General features: G+C 40.7%; 1 protein-coding gene across 4 annotated transcripts in view; it reads right to left on the reverse strand.

Annotated features, from left to right (window-relative positions):
• Positions 1-24,029, reverse strand: part of PHACTR3 (phosphatase and actin regulator 3) — a 105,982-nt gene that overhangs the window by 53,900 nt on the left and 28,053 nt on the right. For all 4 annotated transcript variants that reach the window (XM_072111010.1, XM_072111006.1, XM_072111008.1 and 1 more), the window contains 2 exons: positions 23,431-23,669; positions 15,838-15,991 (listed from right to left, as the gene is read on the reverse strand). In XM_072111010.1, the coding sequence (XP_071967111.1) occupies positions 15,838-15,991; positions 23,431-23,669 (393 nt within the window). The remainder of the gene's footprint in view (positions 1-15,837; positions 15,992-23,430; positions 23,670-24,029) is intronic.

Genomic DNA, 24,029 nt, shown 5'->3' on the forward strand with positions numbered 1-24,029 from the left:
GGGCATGGCGCCATCAGTCGGTAGCTCTAGGCACAGCAGCAGTGCCGTTGCTAAGCGACAGCAGGCGGTGCTCAAACTGCTGAGCCTAGGTGATAAAAGGCACACCGCCCAAGAGCTATTGCAGGGCATTCCACATCAAACTTGTTAACTTTGTCGCCACCCTGCTGTGTAAGCCACAAAATATGCTGGAAAACTTTTTTCATTTACGGATATTATTTCAGCGCTTCTTGCGCAGATGTTTACATTCCCCTCACCCGCCATATCCCAAACTTATAAGAACGCTACTACACTTGATCTTATCCGAAAGGTTCTTAGAAGTGCTGTTTGGGGAGTAGCCAGAGACAGGGGCTTGGATTGGCGAAAGCTCGCCTGGCAGCGGAGCGCCAGCTCCATGCCAAGAACCAACTAACATAGTTTTAACTGCAGCACCTTTAATCTACTACTAGTTCACTGCCTCCATACATCGTCCCCTTATCAAACGAGCTGTGTCAGGCAGAATTTTGGATTGTTTTCATGGCTTCCATGTTAACTTTGTCGCCACCCTGCTGTGTAATCCACAAAATATACTGGCAAACTTTTATCATGTACCAATATTATTTGAGCGCTTCTTGCTCACCTCCTTTGGTTCCTCTCTGCTACCCATTGGTTTGAAGCCTGAGTCCATTTAGGGTATGTCGCCATGCCACTCTCTAGCCTTCCGCTGCTGCCGCTGCCTCTGCATGCCGTCCCCTATAGTGTCAGGGTCAATTATTGGATGTTTTAGATGCTATCTAGTTTCATTCTGTCACTCTGTCATGGCCATGCTGTTGCCCATAATTTTGGCATAATGGTGCATTTAAGCAGCCTCAGAGGCATCCATGCATGCTGCCCCTGCTGTTTCCTGTCCATTTCCGTGGTGTTTCCATCCTTTTCTGAGGTTCCCAGGTGTTTGGCCAAGCTTCCCTGTGCAGAGCCTTGGTCCCCTTGAAAAATGCTCGAGTCTCCCATTGACTTCAATGGGGCTCGTTACTCGAAACGAGCACTCGAGCATCGGGAAAAGTTCGTCTCGAATAACGAGTACCCGAGCATTTTAGTGCTCGCTCATCTCTATTTACTATCCATCAATACCCCCAGCTCGTTTTATGAGGTAATTGTCTGTATAGAACATAATTTTATTTTGTGTTTCCATGGCCCAAGTGTATAACTTTACATTTATCTACATTAAACTTCATCAACCACTTCACTGCCCACTTCTCAAGCTTCCTCAAATCCCTCTATAATATTATACTACTGGCCTCGGTATTAATTACTTTAAACAGTTTAGCATCATTTTCAATAATAGAAACCCTACTGTGTACACTATCTATGGGGTCATTAATAAAAATATAAAAAGTGGTTTTCAGACGATGTCTTATTTTTTCCATGATCAAAAATCCACTTTTCTTCTTGAACAAAAAAAATCAGCATCTATTCAAATATAATTATATCTTCATCATCAAAACTATATAAGTAAACTGCACAAGGTCTTTATTAATCTGGCGCACCCTGCAAGCGCCAACCACACATAAACTGAATGCACCAGTATTTTTCTGCTGTACTCAGTTTAACAGGCTTGCACCAAAATTAAGTTGGACTTGCTGACATAAATGTGGTGGCCTGTGCAAATACGTACCAGGATATCCCTAAATACCTGTGGACCTGTGTCCTAGTTTGGCTGACTTTCCTACACCTATGCATGCTCTATGCCTTTAATCGAATAAAGCTTTGGATTACCTAGTCCCTATGTGTGCTGGATGCCTTTTCTAAAGATTTTGGTGGACCTGAGGCTCTCGAGGTTTGGCTCTGTTGCACCAGGAACTGAGGGAGGTGAGCTGGACTCTTTTCTTTACATATATATATATATATATATATATATATATATATATATATATATATACAAATATAAATAATCCAAATTGAAAAGGATTATTCTGATTTCATGTCAGATGAAAATTTGTCTTTTTATATAGTGTATGTAAACTTCTTGTTTAAACTGTATAATGCAATACTTACACTGTACCAGTATTTAAAAAAAAAAAAAAAAGCATCCATAGATATATGCCTGATGTAGAAAATCGAGTGACCACTAATATAGTATATTTGTTGTATCCAAGCAATTTTACATAATACATAATGGAAATGTTTCCAGTTTTAAATGTAAGGGTATAGAAAGAGTCCATAGACCAATAAGAGGTGGAGAGCGTAGAAGACAATTCATGGATTGGGAAGTATTCTGGATATTTGCATTAGGTAAAAGACAACCTATGGGAATAAGTATTAGAGACAAAATATTGTTTTTCATTATTAGATGTAAATGTATTCATTATTCTTATAATTATATTCTTTTTCTTTGTATTCAGATTTCAAGTTCATTAGTCATTACTGAGCATAACATTCCATGTTTTATACATTTACTGATGGGATATCGTTACTTCCTTTTGCTACATTCTAATTGGTGTCTGCTGTTCTTAAAGATGTCCAGTATCCATGTTTTTATACTGTGATTAAGAACTTGTACTAGTTTGAAATGCTTCAGTTTCGCTGTCTCTAAGAGGATTTTTAACAGGATGGAATAAAAATTGCAGGTTTTATCTGGCAGTCGCTGTGCTGGGGAATTTGTGCTTTCTTACTATTATAAGAAAAATCCTGCGCCTTCCAACATGACCTGACCATGAGTTCATCATACAAGTCTTTAATATCTTACACAGAACACTATAACTCCCAACATTAATACAATTTAAATCTCGACATACCATTCAAAATGTGTTTGGACATTAAAAGGTACATCTTTTTGTTGGCTAGTCATGAGAATCTCTTATTAGAATGTCTCTATAATATACATTCAGAGGAAGGGCCATTTTTACTCAATTTACATTTTGCACCATTCTTCCCGCCTGTCACTTTGTTTTGTAACCTCACCTAACACACGTTCCTCTCTGTCATTGTTCTGTCTATCACAACACGTTGTCCTGGTTATGTAATGCCACTGGATCTCTGTAGGCAGTGACAGCTGAAGGTTTTGGCTTCAATTCCTAGTTACTACTGCTGTCAAAACTTCCATTTACATTTTTATCTCTGAAGATTCATGGTCTTAGTTTTTGTTATTGTCCTTTTGGAAGACCCATTTGCGCCCAAGCTTTAACTTCCTGGCTATAGCGTCAGTATTGCCACATTATTGGGCACCTTTACTTCTCCTACTACAGAGATGCAGTAAGGAGATGAAATAATTGTTCCTCAAAGTCAACTATCACTGCAGCCCTCCACTAGATGGGCCTTTATGGCAAGAGAGTATGGCAAGTTGAAAATACCACTTTTTTGCCATTATGAATAATATAAAAAATTCTATTAAAAGTGATCAAAAGCCGTACAGTGCTAAAAATGGTAGCATTAAAAACGTCATCAAAACTCACAAAAAATTACATCACTCACGGCTCCATACACTGAGGTATGAAAAAGTTATTAGCGCCAGAGTAGCTCAAACGTATACAAATTTGGTATCCCCACGATAGCACTGATAGCACAATGTGGGGAGTAAAAAATGGAAACGCAAAAATGCAAAAGGGACTTGGTGGAAAGGGGTTAAAAATAACGCAGCTTTCGTCTCCTTCTCCTGGCTGTTCTCCTGGTCCTCCAGAGCATCAGAGCACCTCAGACAAATGGGTCTTCGCTGCTCTGCACCACTCTACTACTAGTTTTAACGACACAGATGCAAGACATATTGCTTATATAGAATGGACTTTGCAAAGGCAGGTCTATACTTCCAATGGGTAATTTGGACGGCTCCCTGAATCACCAGCTTTACCATCATAATTTCTGCCGCCCCTCATCTGCAGCCCGAGGCAGGATTTTCTTTTCTCTGAAACGTGTAAAGCTCACTTGATTTACAGCTGCACCTGGCGACTAGTCATATCACGTTTATAACTAACAGACTGGACATCTATCAAAGAGACCAGACAACTCCAAACACCGCAAGAAATTGGCATTGATGAGAGCCATTAAGTCTACAAAGAACTACCATCGCTGTGAAGTGAGAACAGCTCTCTAGCATGAGAAGCAATCCAACTATGCTATGGTCTAACACCTCCCCATGATAGACCAGCTGACCGGTACGCCGGCATCATCTGATACTTTCCCCACACCTGCTGAAGGAGATCACGGGAGCCACGAGTCAGTGTGTAGTCAAATTAGACCAAACAAACATGTACATATGCGGGAAGGATCCATGCGTACAGCCCCATATACATCTGTACAGTACTGCACTAACTGAACCATATTATATAAAGGCATATTGTGCATTGGACATTCCACATGTTACATTGGAAACACTCTGGGGTAGATATTTACTCACGCACCTAATGCACTTTAATACGGTGTTAGCAGGAGGGTTTTTTTTTTAATCATGGAATTTTTATTGAATTTATTTTAGATACAATTGAAATTCACATTATAAGAAACAGCAAGTGAGAGTGGTAGATCAAATACGTGTATAATATGTCCATTACACATTGAATGTATAGCGTCTCCGGGCGCAGCCGGGGTTTTGTTAGCAAGTATCCACGGTTAGTATATATCAAAACAACATTCGCTTATAATACTATCTAAGTGTTGCCCTCAATGTTCTAGGAGGTTAATCTAATTAACTGTGGGGAGGAGGTCTTTCGTTTGCAGGTACCAAAGTTGGGATTACGTCTGGATTTCAGCTCTTAAACTTGTTTAATTATGAATGAAAATACTGGCTATTTAACCAATTGGACCAGTGCTTTCTAAAAGTTGGGAAGGTGTGAGATTGGTATGCAAGCATTTTTTCGTATGCACACGTTTAGTTGACTATCTCTATGATTTCTTCTAGACGACTAGAAGTAGGCGACTTCCAATGAGTAGATGGGCCACTATGACTTTGTGGGGGTCATTTACTAAGGGCCCGATTCGCGTTTTCCCCACGTGTTACCCGAATATTTCCGATTTGCGCCGATTGTACCTGAATTGCCCCGGGATTTTGGCGCACGCGATCGGATTGTGGCACATCGGCGCCGGCATGCGCGCGACGGAAATCGGGGGGCGTGGCCGAACGAAAACCCAACGTATTCGGAAAAACCGCCGCATTTAAGAACCGAAAATGTGTCGCTCGGGACCCGCTTACCTTCACTCAGACGGCCTCGGTGAATTCCGGCGCGTTAAAATGCTTTTCAGCGCAGCAGCGCCACCTGGTGGACGGCGGAGGAACTACCCGAATCCAGTGCAGAGAACGCGCCGCTGGATCGCGACTGGACCGGGTAAGTAAATGTGCCCCTGTGTGTTTATGGAAATTATATATAAATAGCAGTGCTAATTTAGGGTAAATATGGACTGATTTGCCCAGGAGTTTGTAAATGAGTTTGCCATAGTTGGGAGATCCGATCACAGTACCATAATGTGTGGATTAATGACCCCCTACGGCTGCAGCCCCTCCAGCATTCCTGAGAGGTTGGAGGAAATATTAAATGTAGACGCGTGGGTGTAGTACCACCTAAGGGCCGCTTCTTGGTGGTTTGTACATCTGAACAATCGATAGATATCAGCTGTAAAGCTGACTCCCATTCTGTCGAAGATATAAAGGTGTCAAGGTCCTCACTCCGTTTCTTCAGAGGAGTGGTGATCTGTACAGTATTTTTGTCATTAAGTAGCTTATATATAGGACCTATAACTTTGAGTTGCTTGCTGGAGATGCTAAGGATGTCAAAGACTTTTTTTATTGATGGAGGGGGCTCTGCCTGAGAGAGAATGCAAGAGATTTTTAACTTTACGAACTGTAAAACTCTGATGCAGCTATGTGGAATTTACTCATCAAGTAATCCCGATGTACCTTATTGTTTGGTGTTAGTATACCATATATAGTCTGGATGCCTTGTTCCTTCCAACTCCTAAGGTCAATCCCCAGAATATGCATGTCAAGAAATTCTATAGGGATTGTGTATGTGTTGATAGTATAAAATCTCTTTTTGTATTAGTAATGAGCTTCCGCCATTCTGTATTACCTGTGCAACAGAAGGTTATTTTATACCAATCCTATTAGGAGGTAATGATATCAATGGAGACATTGTAATAGATTTGTCTTGGACCCAGACAACTATGGACATTCATTTTTGATGTTGGATAGATGGATCAGGAACTCTGTTGTTTATAACATCCCGGCCTGGTTTTGTGATATTGTTAAATGGTCAGTGCGATATTGGTTTTATTTCTTAACTTTCATATTTCTATAGAATATTATGCTATGTAGAGTATCCGTTAAACCTACTGTTTCTGCATCTTCTACAACAAGATGTATATTAGGTTTATATTGAATACATTTTTATGCATTAAAGGAAACCTATCACTTCGGATAGGGCTTATAAGCAGCACATGCCGTGCACTAGCTCAGGGTGAGCTGGTGCCGGCACTTATCCTTGTTATGTTTTTAAACTGCTTTAAAGTGTTTTAACACTTTATTAATGTTTATATCCGAACTAGCTTCCCCGCACCGAGGTCCGCGCTCGGCCATGCGCGTGACCGTTCGTGCATCTGAATAAGTGGTAGCTGGTGCACGGCATGTGCTGCTTATAAGCCCTATCCGAAGTGGTAGGTTTCCTTTAAATATACATATAGGAGTAGAAACGTGCCTGTGATCTTTTTTCATTTTAAGGATTTTCATCACGCCTAGTGGGAGATGCGGCCCTGCTAGCGTGAATATTGCTCTTTCATAAATGGTCTCCAACCAATCTGAATTATCTAGAGCTACGCTGCAAAGCAGATTGCTCAAAAATGCTCCACTAAAAGACTGCAGTTGTCATTTCTACAAAAAGTAGTCCTAAAAGTGTTGACTTAGGGGGCAATATACATTTTTTTGAAACTCGTATAACTTACTATGGTATGTCCTTTAAGGCAGTGATTTTCAACCAGTGTGCCATGGTACACTAGTGTGCCGCGACACATGGTAGGCTGTGTCGCGTGGAAAGTTCCCCAAACGATGGTGCCCCCTGTGTTTTGTTTCCCGGGAATGCGCAGCGATGCGCAGTCTCGGCTTCTTACAATGTAGGAGACGTATACAATAACACATGCACAAGCTTTGAACCTTGCGCGACAAAATGACGTCACCGAGGCCGGCGCATCATCCTGAGAGCGGAGAGACTCTCGCATTTGCCCGCCGTCAAGGTAAAGCCTGCTAATAATGCTGACTATATGAGCTTTTGCCTGAGTATTGGCAGAATACTCAGCATATGAGCTGGTACTTTTAGTACTCCAGCAGTATACTGCATATAACAATGAGAAATGTAAAATGAGAAATACTATAGTCATGAGGCTGGAGTACTACAAGTACCAGCTCATATGCTGAGTATATGAGCTGGCACTTGTACTCTGGCCTCATGGCCATAGTACTTCTCATTGTACCCCTTTATTTTTCCGGTATATGAGCCACATAATAATCAGCACCATATACTAAAACCAGGGAGAAACTGAGAACTGTTGAGGAAGAGCTTCGTGTGTGTCTTTCCACCATTCCTGCCAGGATATCCCTTTTGTGTTTATCGAAACAGGCCCAGGTTTCACACTGAGTGAGTAAAATAAATTTAGAATCTATATTATTAACTATATGTATAATATGACTGTTTAGTGACATTTTGTGCTATTTTGGTTGGTGGTGTGCCCCAGGATTTTCTAAGTATAAAAAGTGTCCCCCGGCTCAAAAAAGGTTGAAAATCACTGCTTTAAAGGCTTCACTAGCTGAGGTTACTATATGGAAACCATACAGGCAGTCCCCGGGTTACGCACAAGATAGGTTCTGTAGGTTTGTTCTTAAGTTGAATTTGTATGTAAGTCGGAACTGTATATTTTATAATTCTAACCCCGCCCAGAATTTTTGGTCTTCGTGACATTTGGATTTTTAAAAAAGTTGGGTTGTAATAAGAACCAGGATTAACATTAAAGCTTCATTACAGACATATTTGATAACTGTTATAGCTGTTTATTGTAGCCCAAGGCTGAAGTACAGTAAGTTACCAAATTCCAGAGGTCCGTTTGTAACTAGGGGTCGTCTGTAAGTACTATATGGAACCCCAATAAATACATGTGTTGCTTCACAGTGGACCCAGTATCACCAGCACCTTCCTAAACTCTCTTGGAAACAAAGTCTAATGTTAGACAAAGCTGATATTATCACACTCATCATTGGTTTGATACAGATGAACCTTGAAGTATCAAAGGAGAAAGATTAAGAAAATCTGACAAACAAGTCCAGCTTTCCTATTATAATGACAGTGTGTCTGTTGCTTAGCAACTAGGAGCCACGATTCTCTCATTATGTGTGTTCCAGCACGACCGTGCATTACCCCCCCCAACATCAGTGCAATATAAAACCAGGATAAAGAGTCTAAAGATAATTACAATGATTACCAACATAATAATAATTATAACAATGTCTGCCCTGCCGCCGTCAGGGTTGATACAACAGAATAGCTTTCTCACAGTCTAAATACTATGTGATCCTGCATCATTGAACAGTTCACAAAAATCATACTGTCCAACCAAAGACACTCAGGGGGGGGGGTCCTTGTGTAGTATCCCAAAACCTGCTGTTTTAATACAGTCAAGTATAATTTATATTGGTTTTAGATTGTTTTATAATGCATTGCAGTTGTTTCATACGGTTTTACATGAATGGAAATGTTTTGGCAGGATTAGACCTTATAGTTCTCTAGGTCTTCACCTCTTCTCCAGCATACTTCCTCTTATACCCACTGGCCTCTGTGGGCCTGTCCCAGGTTGTTGACCTGTTGTTGGTAGTAGCAGTAAGGACTAAGACATTAACAGAGATTTATCAGAAGTGTCTATGAGCAGAACTGTTCTAATTGGTCATGGAAACCAATCAGAGCTCAGATTTCATTTTCTCACAGCTCTTTATAAAAATAAAGCAGAGCTCTGATTGGTTGCCATGGGCAACTAGAACAGTTCTGCTCTCAGACACTTCTGATAAATCTCCCCCAATTTTGAGTTTTAACATTCTTTACTTGGCTTGAAGCTGACAGGTCTACTAGGTCGGACACTAGCATGAAAGATGTTTAACAACTAGTGGTTAGTTGTTCCCTTTAAACTGCTGTAGTTTAATATTTATAAGTAAAGCTGTGACTGATTCTCACGAAAATGTATCCGACCAAGTGCTTGAGTCATATTTATTCTCACCAGGAATGAGGTTGCAATGTTATGTTGGGTTTATTAGTATGGCCAATCTAGGGGAAACTAAGGAAGGGTAAGCCACAGTGGCGTAACTTTCATCTACTGGGCCCCAGTACAAAATATGTGCCAGGCCCCCAATTATAATATATTGTTTAAAGTAACAGTCTTTGCATATAGGAAATGTACAGATTGAGAATGTGGGTAAATAGCATAACCTCCTTAAAATGCTATTTCTTCTTGAAAACTGAGCAAGGATCTATGCTGTAGTACTTTGTGTTATCTTGGATACTAAATAATTGATCTCAGCTATAACAAAGTAGAATTGGGCATCACTGTCTTTTTAATCCCCCAAATGAATATATTTTTATATCCAGTACAGACCAAAAGTTTGGACACACCTTCTCATTCAAAGAGTTTTCTGTATTTTCATGACTATAAAATTGTAGAATTGTATAATTCCACATGTGTTAATTCATAGTTTTTATGCCTTCAGTGTGAATCTACAATTTTTACAGTCATGAAAATACAGAAAACTCTTTGAATGAGAAGCTGTGTCCAAACTTTTGGTCTGTACTGTATGTCTATTAGAAACCAGTGGAAGAAACACAAAGAACAACAGGAGAGGGCAGCGCCTCGTGTAATATTGTTAGAGCCGAAGGATGGTGAGTGAGAAGAAAACCGCTCACCTGATGACCACATGTTAATGTGTAGATAATTTCCTCTAACCGAAGTGAAAAGTTGAAAAGTTGAGGGAAACTAAGGTGGGGCACTGATAAGCTAATTAATATAGGAGTATCAAAAATGCTTAAGTTACTCCAGATTTGGTAATTAAATGAACATAATTTATTGAAATAATTACTAAACAAAAAGTGGAATAATAAAAACATAGAACTGATCAAATTAATATGTCTCAGGCACGCGTTTTGGATATAAAAACCTTCAGACCAATATTAGACAATAATCACAACCGGCAGAAAACCTGCATATAAATAAATAAATATACAAAAAGAACAATTGATAGGAGGAGGGGAAACATAAAAAAAAAATTAAAAACAAGCATCTATACTAGATAATTAATGGATTATAATTCATTGAAAAATATTATATTATGTGTGAAATGGAAGAGCACAACAATAAATAAATAAATAATAAGATGTTAGATGTACATCAAAGATAAAAGGATAAAAGGTAAATGAACCTTTAGTAGAAGATACTGACTCTGACTGGCATGGGCTTTATAGATAAATAAATCACAGAGTGTGGCAGCACTCAAGATACAGCTGAGAAAAACTCAGGTGCACATCCCAGGACCTAGACCAGGGTCCATCCACATACAAAAAAAACAAAAAATGGCAGCACTCCGAGATTCAAAATGTGGCAAAAAAACGTACTAGTTTATTCACACATGTGTCAAGGCTACGTTTCGGCTCCTTACAACTGGAGGCTTGAGAAAGGCTGGGCCTGTTTATTATGGAGTAGGGGTAGGCTAGTGGGACTCCTACTCTTTGGCTTCGGTCCTGGGTTTCTGTATAGCCCACAGGTGCTGGTCACAGGTCTCATTAGAGCCTGATTTAGACTGCAGGCCAGAAGCAGTAGATGAGGCACTACCTGGAGAGCTGAAGGCTGGACCGTGTTCACACAGCAAAGGTAACTGAGTGCCTCCTGATATTCTGCTGGCCAAGAGCGTGTGCCAGGCAGCCTGGTACATGTATAGTTAGGTGCTGTTATTGTACTAGGCAGTGCCCAGCCTGGGCATGGTTTATTTTGTATTTTGTATGTGCCTAAGCCAAGGCTGAATTTGTGTTTTGACAAGGAAGTGTGAATAAACACTTAATTTTTGGACTTGGACTCATATATATATTAAAGGGAAGGCTTCTAAAAGAATGATGGCAAAAATCTAACATTATAAAAATACTAGTAGGATAGTGAGTGAATTACTTACATGAATGGAAGCCACCTACATACTTTATAAAAATATTGTTGATAATTGATAAAATTGTACATACATAAAGCCAAAAGGATTAAAATATGAATAAAAATAATAAATAATATATAATATGTGAATATACACTCACCGGCCACTTTATTAGGTACACCATGCTAGTAACGGGTTGGACCCCCTTTTGCCTTCAGAACTGCCTCAATTCTTCGTGGCATAGATTGAACAAGGTGCTGGAAGCATTCCTCAGAGATTTTGGTCCATATTGGTTACCATCCGAATGTCGCAGCAGAAATCGGGACTCATCAGACCAGGCAACGTTTTTCCAATCTTCTACTTTCCAATTTCGATGAGCTTATGCAAATTGTAGCCTCAGTTTCCTGTTCTTAGCTGAAAGGAGTGGCATCCGGTGTGGTCTTCTGCTGCTGTAGCCCATCTGCCTCAAAGTTCGATGTACTGTGCGTTCAGAGGTGCTCTACTGCCTACCTTGGTTGTAACGGGTGGCAATTTGAGTCACTGTTGCCTTTCTATCAGCTCGAACCAGTCTGCCCATTCTCCTCTGACCTCTGGCATCAACAAGGCATTTCCGCCCACAGAGCTGCCGCTCACTGGATGTTTTTTCTTTTTCGGACAATTCTCTGTTCTCAATTCTCAATTCTAGAGATGGCTGTGCGTGAAAATCCCAGTAGATCAGCAGTGTCTGAAATACTCAGACCAGCCCTTCTGGCACCAACAACCATGCTTTGTTCAAATCACTCACCGGCCACTTTATTAGGTACACCTGTCCAACCGCTTGATAACACTTAATTTCTAATCAGTAAATCACATGGCGGCAACTCAGTGCATTTAGGCATGTAGACATGGTCAAGACAATCTCCTGCAGTTCAAACCGAGCATCAGTATGGGGAAGAAAGGTGATTTGAGTGCCTTTGAACGTGGCATGGTTGTTGGTGCCAGAAGGGCTGGTCTGAGTATTTCAGAAACTGCTGATCTACTGGGATTTTCACGCACAATCATCTCTAGGGTTTACAGAGAATGGTCCGAAAAAGAAAAAACATCCAGGGAGGGAGTTTTGTGGGCGGAAATGCCTTGTTGATGCCAGAGGTCAGAGGAGAATGGGCAGACTGGTTCGAGCTGATAGAAAGGCAACAGTGACTCAAATCGCCACCCGTTACAACCAAGGTAGGCAGAAGAGCATCTCTGAACGCACAGTACGTCGAACTTTGAGGCAGATGGGCTACAGCAGCAGAAGACCACACCGGGTGCCACTCCTTTCAGCTAAGAACAGGAAACTGAGGCTACAATTTGCACAAGCTCATCGAAATTGGACAGTAGAAGATTGGAAAAACGTTGCCTGGTCTGATGAGTCTCGATTTCTGCTGCGACATTCGGATGGTAGGGTCAGAATTTGGCGTCAACAACATGAAAGAATGGATCCATCCTGCCTTGTATCAACGGTTCAGGCTGGTGGTGGTGGTGTCATGGTGTTGGGAATATTTTTTTGGCACTCTTTGGGCCCCTTGGTACCAATTGATCATCGTTGCAACGCCACAGCCTACCTGAGTATTGTTGCTGACCATGTCCATCCCTTTATGACCACAATGTACCCAACATCTGATGGATACTTTCAGCAGGATAATGCGCCATGTCATAAAGCTGGAATCATCTCAGACTGGTTTCTTGAACATGACAATGAGTTCACTGTACTCAAATGGCCTCCACAGTCACCAGATCTCAATCCAATAGAGCATCTTTGGGATGTGGTGGAACGGGAGATTCGCATCATGGAAGTGCAGCCGACAAATCTGCGGCAACAAATCTGACATGATGACGTGATGCCATCATGTCAATATGGACCAAAATATCTGAGGAATGCTTCAAGCACCTTGTTGAAATGCCACAAAGAATTGAGGCAGTTCTGAAGGCAAAAGGGGGTCCAATCAGTTACTAGCATGGTGTACCTAATAAAGTGGTCGGTGAGTGTATATATATATATATATATATATATATATATATATATATATATATATATATATACATACATAAATAATCAAGGGACCTAAATGTAATTAAACATATAAAACAAGGGGATGTAAATATAAGAGTATAAGATCACTATATCATGGTAGTCAAAATATGAAAAAAATACCATCATATCTCTACTTCCTAGATACATTTGCGCACTTTGTACACTGGCATATCTACTCTCCTTGTATATACTCATTCTACTCGTCTATTCATTCATTTATTTATTTATATTAACATCTACCCAGATTTACTATTGTATTTATTTATTTATAAAGCCCATGCCAGTCAGAGTCAGTATCTTCTACTAAAGGTTCATTTACCTTTTATCCTTTTATCTTTGATGTACATCTAACATCTATTATTGATTTATTTATTGTTGTGCTCTTCCATTTCATACATAATATAATATTTCACAATGCATTATATTCCATTAATTATCTAGTATAGATGCTTGTTTTTTATTTTTTTTATTGTTTCCCCTCATCCTATCAATTGTTCTTTTTGTATATTTATTTATTTATATGCAGGTTTTCTGCCAGTTGTGATTAATGTCTAATATTGGTCCGAAGAAGGTTTTATAATCAAAAAACAATACTGAAACATATCAATTTTATCATTTCTATGTTTTTATCATTCCACTTTTTGTTTAGTAATTGTTTCAATAAATTACTAAACAAATTATAAATTTTTCCCTCTTTGTACTTTATAAGAAACCAGTGCAACCATCCCTAAATTTGTTCCTCATTATGCTTATAGACTTTTACATTCTGTTCCCAAATTTATCTCACCATGTATACAAATCATCCTAAGAGTGCAATTTGCATCTTCCTTAGTGCTAGGTCTGTTATTCATGAGTCTCCTCAACAGCCACACCCACAGCATGAGGGAAGGGGGAATGAGGGAGATGATTTCTCTTCAACCAGTCACAAACAGTCAACATTTCTCTCAACTGATAGCCAACATTTTTTGGCAAATAATTGGAAAGCATGGGGTGAAGAGTTCACTCTAAACAGTCTATTACGTACCCTGTGTTACAGGAGATAGCTCTGGAAAATTACATTATTGCAAATGTGACAGTGTGGATTCCTTTAGCAGACAATCACACACACATACAAGCAGCTTCAGCTATGCAGCATCATTCAATAAGCTTTCCAATGATGCCCCTCACAAAGCTTTCTTATACTCAGGGAGTGGAGAGCATCTTTATCTAGCCATAAAGTTATCCATCCTATAAGTGATTTGTTCTTAACATGCCCCTTAATGTCTGTCATTCACATAATTTCCATCCAAACTGTTGGGCATGTCTTGTATGATATACTTTGATGAGTTTTTTAAAGATCCAGGTTGTGGGTGCTGTGCCCTTTCCTCTAGGGTCCCTAAGACTGAATCAGGATAGTGGATAAAATGCTACTTAGTGGGGGTCCAAACCCTATGACCCATACACACCATACACAAGAATGGGCATCATGATTCCCAGAAGAAATGGAGCTGTACTGCACAAAACCATTAGCTAAACTCATTCTCTTAACCACTGTCACGGATGGCACTGCCAGGAGTCCCATTCATTTTGCAAACAAATCCATAAAATAGGGTTCTACAAATAATTGTGCAAAGATGTGGGATATTTAACATGTTTTATGCCACACATTATGCCATCTTTTTGTTTTGGACAGATAAAAAAGTGTACAGAAATGTGTGCCCTTTACCAGCATTACATACATATATATAGGGTTATTTATCATGGATTTTACACCTGGCGTACAAGCCTTGAAATAAATACTATTTGTGGTGTGATGCCAGAAATGAAGATTTGGGCTCTGGATGGGTTTGATGGGGCTGCAGTGGGGTGATCCTGCCCTTTGTCATTGTACTTGCTACAATAAGGCTGAACGGGAGCAGATAAGGCGCAACTAGCCAGAGCTGCGCGTACAGCAAGATCCACATGTACATTATAGCAAAATTGACTTAAGAAAGATTAAGTGAAAACAATTCATCTTTTGAGGAATCTCCCTCAGTGTTTAATCTGTACCTATGGATCTGAACATAAAAAATCTAAATCTGTTGCTGTTACATCTGTTGACGTTTAGGCCGCTGCAGTATTTGGGTTGGTGGCAGGCCCGGGCCTTCTTAGGAGCCTCTGACATCAGCAGCAGATTGACAGGTAGTAATCAGTAATTGCTGATGGGCTTGAAGATCTCTGAGAGCTGCAACCCACAAGGGACAGTTTGCTTTTGCAGAATAGGAACATGTTGTTATTTTCCTCTTGTTATTCTGCACTGACTGATTTTGTGACTGTGTTCTGTCTGTTCCTATTTTTGGTATTTCTGGTACATTATGTGTTTTTAATTCCGTCAACATTAAAAAAAAACTTCTGCTACGACTCTTTGTGGGTGTAAAGTAACAGACCAAGGTCAGTTTATGCCATCAATGTAGAGTTCTATCCCTAAATTCAGAGTGGAATAGGACCCTGGCAGTGGCTGTCTCTTAAAGGGGAAATTGTTATATAAGCACAAGGGTTTGTTCTCTTTCCATACCTATTGTTAATTTCAGAAATGTAGTAGTTGTAAACCTAAAGGTATATTCAACAAGTCTGGATGTTTCCTTTGCCAGAGACGACATATACAGAATATTCCTAGTAACACCAGTTCTCCCAAGACACTTACTTTGAAAGCTTGATTTCGATCTGCTGTCGAATTTTCTGCCTCTCCTCATCTGTTCTCCGGGGGAAGATGTTTCTGTCCTCTAGCTCCTGCTTGCTTGGTCGGTTCCTCAGTTTTACTGCCAGCAGTTCCTTCTTGTATTTTCTAGGCAAAGTTCCTGAAAAGGAGAAAGTAAAAGTCACAATTTCACATCTGGATTCAGGCGAAAACAGGGAACACTGCAGAAAACTAGACAATGCCAAACTTTTAAAGGAGACTGTTTTAGGCGCATTAAAGGCCGCAAATGAGCACAAGCACCATGAAAAGACTCAAAAACTAAAGAAAAAGGCAAGCCAAAAGTTTGATACATGTACCCCAGGTCCTCCACTAACTGCAACTTCTTTATTACCGTAAAAACTGCCTGGACACTGTGTGACATGGAGTAAATACTCAAGGTTAATTATTTTTAAACAGTAACTGTCATTTCAAGCTATCAAATTAATAGTTAAAGTGAATATAAGAAACTTTGCAATATCTATTGTCAGTGTAAAATTCCCCTATCTTGTGTTAGAAGAAGGAGGAGGAGAGTAGGAGAGAAACAGATACAGCAACATGCTGCATTAGTGAACAATGGGGCACATTTACTAAGGGCTTTGCACCAGTTTTCTGTTGGACTTTGCACGTTCTTTCTAGTGGAAACTGCTTGCACAGGTATTTAAGAAGTGTCTGCACCACAAATGTATTGCATGCAACCGTTTTGGGGCACAGCTGCACTAGCCACCGTGCGGCACAAATTAGGGGGCGTTCCAGTGTTCAGTCCGACCATGCACCAGATTTAACATGCAAAGTCTGTCGCACACCCTGGGGGTCATTTACTAAGGGCCCGATTCGCGTTTTCCCGACGTGTTACCCGAATATTTCCGATTTGCGCCGCTTGTACATGAATTGCCCCGGGTTTTTGGCGCACGCGATCGGATTGTGGCGCATCGGGGCCGGCATGCGCGCGACAGAAATCGGGGGGGGCGTGGCCGAACGAAAACCCGACGTATTCGGAAAAACCGCCGCATTTAAATGCCGAAAATGTGTCGCATGGGGAGCGCTCACCTTCACCTTCTATGGGATGGTGCATTCCGGGGCGTTAAGATTATTTTCGGCGCTGCAGCGCCACCTGGTGGACGGCGGAGGAACTACCATCTTAAATCCCAGCCGGACCCGAATCCTGTGCAGAGAACGCGCCGCTGGATCGCGAATGGGCCGGGTAAGTAAATGTGCCCCCCTATGTTAAAGTTGCACCACGAAAAAGTTGGTGAACTCTGTTGGGACAGTGCAGGTTCGTGATTTCTGGCGCACATTCTTAATGAATCTGGCGCACCCAGCATTATACACTTTTAGTGCAGTTTTAGTGTAGTTTCCTACGTTTTTAGTAAATATGCCCCAATAAGTGTTAAGCATATTTCTACTAGTTTTATAGCAGTATTTCCTCAGATCTGATCAGTACTGAGCAACATAGATGTGAATTACGGTTATCATGTCCCAGGTAGCTGTGTTTCCATCTGTAGGCTTTTCACTAAAGACAGATACGAGCAGTTATGTAGGCAAGACAGGGCTGATATCTGAACTATTCTTTGGCAAACAAAAATATTTATATGTGTCAGGCTTGCGGGTTGTGGATCCACTGGACCACTGCAGACGATGACTCAAGCCACTAGCTGGGACCGGAGTCTAAGTGGTACCCGGTTTTCACCAGAGCCCGCCGCAAAGCGGGTCAGACAAGCTGCGGCGTGGTACCACCAGGTCGTTCCTCAGGCGTGACTTGTCTGCAGTGGCGGCCAAGGTTGAGGTACAAGAACGGCAATCAATCTCGTGGTCAAAGTCCAGGCACAGGGTCAGGGCAGGCGGCAGAGATGCAACGTCAGGGTTCAATCCGGGGTCAGCAACAGGAGGTCCAAGCAGAGGGGTACGGGAACACAGAACAGCAGCACGGAGGAACACTGGTACACAGAAACACGAAGGAGCTCAGGTAACACAGGAACACGGAGGGACACAGGAACGCAGGAGACACAGGAACGCAGGCTAATCGCAGTAAAGCTTTCTCTCAGGCTGTGAGGCACAAAGATCCGGCAGGGCTTCCAGGAAGAGGCAGGCTTATATAGATTTTGGTAATATGGCCAGCGCCAATTAATGGCGCGCTGGCCCTTTAAATCTTGAGAAGGAGCGCGGAGGGAAGCGAGCCGGGAGCCAGGCCAGGTGAGACGCACTGGCGGCGCGCTGGCGGCAGCTGTGCAGCACGGGTGAGCCCGCGACCTGCGATATGGGTCGCGGGACCACCCGTGACAATATGGCAGCCAATCCAAAAGACTTCTGTGTTTTTCACAGTTAATTCTTCAACGCTAAACATGGACTTTAGGACCCATGATTTATCATGGTTGGAACAGCTTGATGTAATATTTAAAGAAAACACCAGTACTATTTTTAATGCAAATGGTACAGATATGCGTGAACCCATAACAATACTAAAGGGACTCTTGGGAAAAAAAGAAAAAAATTCTGGAACAAAGTGTTACTAGAAAAATATATTGACAAAAATGTAATACCAAGAGGACTTAGAATACAAGTCTTCCCATCTTTTGTTGTGGACGATGAGGTAATGAGGGGCAAATGGGAGGAATTGTCGAGTAAGTGTTCCTGTGGGTATATGGTATTATTGATCCAGATGAATGTTACACAACTCAGGGAAATTGAAACAGAAATTGTTTCAATACAGGGAGAGATTAAAGAAATACTATCTTTAGAAGCCCTTGAGAAAGTGAATCGTGAACTAGAGGAAGATTTTGGAAGATGGGAGAAGGAAATCAGTCAGACCAAATCTGAAAAATTCCAGAGAGATATAACACCACCTGGGTCGAGTCTATAAATGGACACACGGGAGAGGCCATACCAGATACAGAACTGGTTCTAGATCCCGCTTTCGATCAGCCACCTCCGAGGGCTCTATATATACTCAAAAGAGACCTAAGACTAGAAGCAACACAACAGCAAAAAAACAAAGTAAGGAAACAATGCCTCAAAATACCCAGGCCACATTACAGAATGGGAAGGAGTATCAAGGGGCAAAGCGAAAAAGGAATGCAGGGAATCATTCGGACAAAAAATAAAAGAACTAATTTTTCTCCTACTAATAATTTTGATTTTTTTTTCACAGCACTAAAGGACCTGCATCTATTTTAACGAAAAGTACTCCTGGGGAAGTTTCATGGTTGCGATGGCGTTGGATTGGGTTTAAGTAGTGAAAGGGAAGCTCTCCAGGCTCTGGAGGAACTTCTACAAGAACATATAGTAGAAATACAAGGTAGGTTCCCCCAGAACATAATGAAAAAATCCATAGCATTTCCCTCCATGTCCCTATGCCCAGAGATTGGTTACTGAAAATGTAAAATTACTTTCAAAATGTGGTGGAACAAAAAATAACTTGACACCAACAGAGTGGGACACTGCTTTTAGGAATCTTGAGTGCTGAAGAAATTCATTTGTAACCTTGACCAGAGCTGTGCCTTGCCACAATTCTCTGAGCTCCTCGGGCAGCTTCTTAGACCTCATGATTCTCATGTGTTCTGACATGCACTGTAAGATGTGAATGTCCCTTTTCTAATCAAGTCCAATCAGCTTACAATGACATCTGGACTCCAATGAAGGAGTAGAACCATCAGAAGGAAATAGACAACTAGTGAGTTAAATATGAGTGTCACAGCAAAGGGTCTGAATACTATATCATATGGCTGTACATCAATGATCTTACCAATTGGCTGCAATGAAACAAAAAGTGAAAACCTTAAAGGGGTCTGAATACTTTCCATACCCACTGTAATTTCTGTATCAATTCCTGACAGTTTTCTAGATCTCTGCTTGATGTTATTCTATAGAATTATTTATATCCTGTATATAAAAACTGGTCCCTGGTCATGTGATGTCACACAGGTGCACAGCTCAGTATTTCACTGGCCCTGTGATGGCACGGCTTACATCCCTGGTCATGTAATGTCACATTGGTGCACGACACGTTATATAACAGAGAGTAATCAGACCTGTGTGTTATAATGAGCTGCACACCTGTGTGATTTCACATTAACAGGGACCAGTTTTTATCTACAGAAAAATTGTGAGGAATTGATATAGAAAGGGTATTAGAAAACTAGTACTTTTCACTACACAAAAATATCAATTATTTGCTGAAAGTGGAAAACCCCTTTACCATAAATGATTAAACATAATCCAACCATATAAAACAATTAATTGGGCACAAGTATCCACTTATACATTATCCCTTTGGTGCTTAAAAAATATGTCCCATATACAAATCAATCACATAGCTCCCAGGGCACCACCCTCTGGGTGAGGACCCAAGTGTGGGTAGCCTAATCTGATCCCCCCCACCATCTCCACTATAATTGCAAGCCTTGGCTTCTGCCCTGTAAGTGACCCTAACAACTGTCAGTCCTGTCCCTGTCAAATGATAGGAGGTTTTCAGCTTGAATAAAGTATACAATGCTATGGACTTTTTAGGGATTTCTGGTCTTGTGTGTGCACAGCTCCTTTCACTGTACTTTGTACTGGAAATTTTTGTCCTATGTAAAATAGAGATACACATAGCCAGCCACAGAGGCTGCATATGCCATATGCCCATTTTTCTTCTAATGTTTGTTAATTAACCGCTTAGTCCGTGGCATATTCATCATTGAGGCAGGGGACACAACTGTAGTCTGTGGCTAGAGAGACCTAAACTGCTTCCCCCGGAAGTGGGGAAGGGGAACACTAGAGTGAGCACACTAATGTTTTGAGTTCCCACTATGTTCAAAGTTTGAAATGTAAATCCATATGCAACCAGCGCCCTCTTCTGGTAGCTGCATGAAAATTCAGAAAACATATCCATGCTTCCCTATACAGATAAATAATTATTCATGACTGAACTCTGAACATGAAAATCTGACCATTACCATTAAAAAAAGGTTAGGTACCGCATATTAAGACGGCTACATACTTCTTTCCCTGTAGGACTCTGTAATTCCTGTGTAACTTTATGATTTTTCTATATTCAATAAGACATCAGTAATGATAAGAGGTCACATGTGACTTAAAGAATATCAGTTCCTAAAATGATGCAAATACAGCATTTCCAGCTGATTAGATGTATAGGAGTATATAACATCATATATACAATAATCAGCTGCAATATTACACCTACCAGTTTAGGTAGAATTCATAGGGCTCCAAAGCAAAATTCAGACTTGGAGCCATGTTGCCAAATTCAAATAGTTAATGTGCTGTAGTTGGACCTGGTAATGCTAGTGACGCAGGAGCACATTAGAAAAAAAGTGTCTCATAAAGATGGCAGTCATTCCAAACCCAGCATTTCTTGTGTATTTATGCAATAAATGCACCAATAAATATCCCTAGATCCATTGAGCTCTACATTGAGCATATATGTATACTCTTAGTAATGTAAAAGTTCTGATTGCCTGCAGTCATCACTAGGGGGAGCTCTAAATGAATTGCGTTCTCTCTGCAGGAAAACTGAGTGTGTCAGGAAAAACCATTCCCAATTGGGATGGGAATTTGGTCCATCCCCTTTTATTTATCTGTACTCTTTTAAAAGTTTTTTCTGGAACGGTTCTCCTGATAGGGAGAACCTTCCTCATACGTCCTATTTGGGTATATGACATCATGGAGCAGAACCTCCACTAACCAACCACTGAGAACCATAGCTGCAAACAAACAGTGGGCACATTTGAATAGCTACATTGCTCCACAACATTTCTATGTGAAGGCATTAAATAGTACACTGGTAAAAAAAAACCATGCAGTTTTCATATAGCTTAAACCACATCCAACTACACATTTTATTATCATTTTATGAACTTGTTTAAAAACCTCTATGAATTTCTTGCATATTTTGTATTTTATTTATATAGAGGCTTAGACAGTGTGCAAAGCTCTATTTAAAGCCCCACAGTTGTATGACTGCAATAGTCAGCAGCACCAGACATGTATTTGGGGTGGTTATCCATAAGAAACCTCAGGCAAACAACTTTTTATCATTGGATTTTCTCAATTGGATTTTAAAAATGTTGGATTGTCTTAAGAATCATGATTAACAATAAAGCTTCATTACAGACACCTTTGATAACTGTCACAGCTGATCATTGTACCCTAAGGCCTACCGCATATGTATATATATATATATATATGTATATATATATATATATATATATATATATACAGCAGATGTGGTAAACACTACATCTCTTAGACTGCAACACAGCAGAGTGTGCACTGTACAGACATTGGGGCAGATTTACTTACCTGGTCCATTCGCGATCCAGCGGCGCATTCTCCGACACTGATTCGTGTCTTCCAGCGATTCACTAAGGTAGTTCCCCCGATGTCCACTAGGTGTCGCTGCTGTGCTGAATTCCGCCGGAGTTCACTGAAGTTCACCAAGCAAGGCCGGGTGCAGGTAACTGGTATTAAAAAAAATACGGCGGTTTCTCCGAATCCCCCCATTTCCATCGTATGCATGCCGGCACCGATGCGCCACAATCTGATCGCGTGCGCCAAAATCACTGGCCAATTCAGTGAAAATCGTCACAAACCGGTAAAATTCGGGTAACCCGACGTAAAAATGCGATTCGGGCCCTTAGTAAATGACCCCCACTGATTTAGAAGGGGACTACAAGAAGGTTTAATGTCTTAAAGCACATCTCTGATCATTTTCTTTCACAAATCAATAGCTCTTGGGACAACTTTCCCTATTTCTTTCATTGCCTAAAGTATGTCCAGCAGTAGCTGTGCTATTCCCTTTGTTTAGTCTGCCTCTGCAATAACTTTCTCCTCTAGCTGTGCTGCTTATCTATTTATCTAAATTCTGCTAAAGTAAGCAGCTCCTAGTGCTTGAACAAACTCTGCAGTGTTAGAAGGATAGCGTTACGGAACAGTGTAATCGTCGGACCGCTCGCAAAGCGGTCCGATGTATTCATGAGGGGACCGTCTCGCTCTGTTAACCTGCTGTTAACCCTTAATGGTCACACAGCAGATGCTATACACTTCAAGTTACTATCTATTTATGTTTCTGCTACTTATTACATGCTGCATTCTCCTCCAGTGATGAAAGCTGTCAGGCTAGTCACATAGATTCTGTATGTACACACTATGCAGTGCTGACAGGATTTACTTGTTGAAATCTAAGTGGGTTTGTTGAATTACTTCACTTACTTCTAAATTACTTTTCTCTGGATTAACTTTATCAGAAATTGTAAAGCATTATGGGAAGCAAGGGCAGCTTATTGATTCAGCTATAGGGCAGAAACAGGAAGAGGTAAGTTTCTGCTAACTTTTTTGCTACTGAGGAGGAGTTTTGACAAATATCTTCTGAACAGAAAATTTTAATGCGTTGAAAGGAATTTGAAATCATAATGAAATCAGAGTTACACTTTAAGGCTGTCTAAGCACTAACTTGAACCAACTAGGATGTTGGATAGAGCTATGGATGTGAATGGAGTATAAGTCAGACTTTTGCAGCCTCTTACAGTTGGCAACGTACAGGAGGCCATTCTGATGTCTTACCAGATATAACTGAGTTGTTGAGTTCCTCCTCATCCTCATATAACAGCACATCGTCTTTATGGCTGGAATCCCTGATCAAGTTTTCTTTGTTTTCCTCGGCCTCCTTAATTGATCCACATTTATTTTCAGAGTCGCTGTCATTAGTCACCACTTCTCTGCCCTTATCCATACTAGAAGGACGTGATGTTCTGAATTCCACCCTCCTCTTTGGAGAAGATTTCACTTCTCTACCTTGAAAGCTGAAAAATAAGGTAAGAAGTGAAGATTAGCCATTTTATCCATATTCTGACCTGAAACTAAAACTGCTTATAGTCAGCCTCTTGAATCCCAAAAGGAAAACTCTGGAGAAAAAAAATGTACTACTACAAAAACTGTTCCCACTGTATATCATCCTTTGTGCTTTACACTACTGTTTTTTTTGTAAAAGCTGATTATAGATGGTCATGTGGCATGCACATTTGTTGGACCAGACATGGCCGCTTGACTTTCAGAACTCCACAATGGCCTGAGCGTGACGGTATTGATCTCACATATTGTGGGAATAATGGTACAGTAACATTCTGGCTGTCGAAGAGCTACCGGTAACTCTATAAGAACTC

This window comes from Engystomops pustulosus, chromosome 6 (genome assembly GCF_040894005.1).
Source record: "Engystomops pustulosus chromosome 6, aEngPut4.maternal, whole genome shotgun sequence".
Lineage (NCBI taxonomy): Eukaryota > Metazoa > Chordata > Amphibia > Anura > Leptodactylidae > Engystomops > Engystomops pustulosus.